Source organism: Orbicella faveolata, unplaced genomic scaffold (assembly GCF_042242905.1).
Source record: "Orbicella faveolata isolate gen_17 unplaced genomic scaffold, um_ofav_v1 contig_34, whole genome shotgun sequence".
Taxonomy (NCBI): Eukaryota; Metazoa; Cnidaria; class Anthozoa; order Scleractinia; family Merulinidae; genus Orbicella; species Orbicella faveolata.
Window position 1 is genome coordinate 27387501 of NW_028301563.1, and position 2063 is coordinate 27389563.

The 2063-nt window shown below is 38.6% G+C and overlaps 1 protein-coding gene across 1 annotated transcript in view; it reads right to left on the reverse strand.

The window, feature by feature from the left end:
- Positions 1-1443, reverse strand: part of LOC149105563 (uncharacterized) — a 13161-nt gene extending 11718 nt beyond the window's left edge. The window contains exon 1 of the mRNA XM_089270659.1: positions 998-1443. Within this exon, the coding sequence (XP_089126785.1) occupies positions 998-1226 (229 nt within the window). The 5' untranslated portion in view covers positions 1227-1443. The remainder of the gene's footprint in view (positions 1-997) is intronic.
- Positions 1444-2063: the final 620 nt, after the last annotated feature.

Sequence of the window (2063 nt, forward strand, 5' to 3'; positions counted from 1 at the left end):
AATTCTCGAAAAAGTTTGTGGAACGGCTTACTAACCGCATTGAAGAGAACGAAGAGGACTCGAGATATCGTAACAACAAGCATGACTCTAATTGTGAAGGCGGAAACGATAGTTTCGTAACAGTTGCGTTGTTCATGTTTTAATCCTTTTCAGTGTCAAAATTTATTAAAAATCCTATGGTCAATCTTAAATAAAGCCGTGTAAAGGAAATGTGTTTTTGTTCGAGTGAGTTGTGACTCATTGTGGCATAAAACTGAGAACTTTATGAAAGAGAATCTTTGTCCATTTTCTTTTCGATCATTGCCGAACAAATCGATACAATCGATAGCTAATTACAGAAATCGATCAAAATCGATAGTCACAAAGACACGAGTGATCGATTTCTATCGATTTCCGATATTAATCGATTGATTAGTATCGATTACGATCGATTACATTCGATTTCTATCGAGTATCGAAAATATCGATTAGATACGCCCTGTCACAATGCACGGTGAAGGAAAACAAAGGTCATTAGGATCCAAACACGCCACAATCGGTTAAGCAACAGTTGAACGATAACGCTTTACCTGGTTTCTAAATTTGTCAATGACAAATTCGCTCCTTCAAATAATTATGATGAAAATGTAGGCAAGAAAAGCAAGAAATACTCACTGAAAATGTAGATAAACAAAGTCAATATACTCAAGTTTGAGTTCCCTATCTTAGCTTGGCAAAAGTCAAAGGCTCGAAGTAGGGTTTGAATTGTTCAGGATATTCTTCACATTGCCGAAACTTAAACAAAAGGAACTTGCACTAAATTCGACGGACATTTTGAAGCTAAATTGAAACTGCACACCTCATGTTATATACGCTCGGCCGTCTAGCATATAGAGATTTCCTTCATGAGGGCTCAATAGGAATTAGGTAGGACTAGCTATGTTGTAGTACTAAATATTTCAGTCCATATTAGAATCTTTTAGTATATAGCGATGAAAAAGTGTCTTCTTATACTTACTCTCTCGTGTTTCCATTTCATTTTTGTGATTTGTTGTCTGCAGTGAGTCGGTCTCGACGCGGCTTTCCACTTTGGAAATTCGCATTTCGTTCATCGATGTTTTCCTGTTTATCGATTCCATTCTCAAAAACAGCGCAACAATCAACAACAACGAAATAAAGGACAGAAACGAAGAACCTTTGTGGAGAACGTCGCCACATTTGGAGGAAGTTCTCTTCTTTGGTTCCATGATCGGTTCTAATAACAAACAGTTGTCTGAACAAGCTCGACTGTCGTGTAAACTGAATGTTTGATTTCCTTTTAGCAGCGGTTTCGTGTTCCTGTATACTGGATATGCCAAGGTATAACTGTAAAGCGAAACCGTTATCAATTGATCTGTTATCGTTTGGAAGAAACTTTAATCTTTCTCAGAGTGCTAAGAATATCTCCCGACATGAATATAAAATTACTTGATTTGTTGATCATTGCGCGGGGGGCGGGGGGGGGGGGGGGGGGAATCTTGTAAGGGTCATTCTGAAAAAATACTGAGACTTCTTCGTTTACTACATACTGTAAACCTCTGGCGGAGGTTGATTGGGGATGAGGTGGGTTAAACCCCCCCCCCCCCCCTTCCCCCCTTCCACTTTTCCTCTTTTAATTCAATTACGAGCGGTAAATTATAAACGAACACGATGCAATTAATGCCACGCGTCAGCTTGTTAATCGCTTATTATATTCCGGGGCCATCGCACTAAATCAACAGCGAACAAGAATTAAACGTAAAGAAAAGGAAAGCTAAGAAGTACCCGAAAACCTGAACCCGTAAATGATGGCTTTAATTCATGTATTTTATACCTTTGTTCTTCAAAGTTTTAAAATTTTCTTACTTTGTTCCATGATCGGTGCTAATTAACAAACAGTTGTGTGAACAAGCTCGACTTTCCTGTAAACTGAACGTTTGATTTCCTTTTACCAGCAGTTTCGTGTTCCTGTATACGGGATATGCCAAATCATAACTGTAAAGCGAAACCGTTACCAATTGATCTGTCATCGTTCAAGGAGAACATTAACCTCGAAGTGCCAAGGA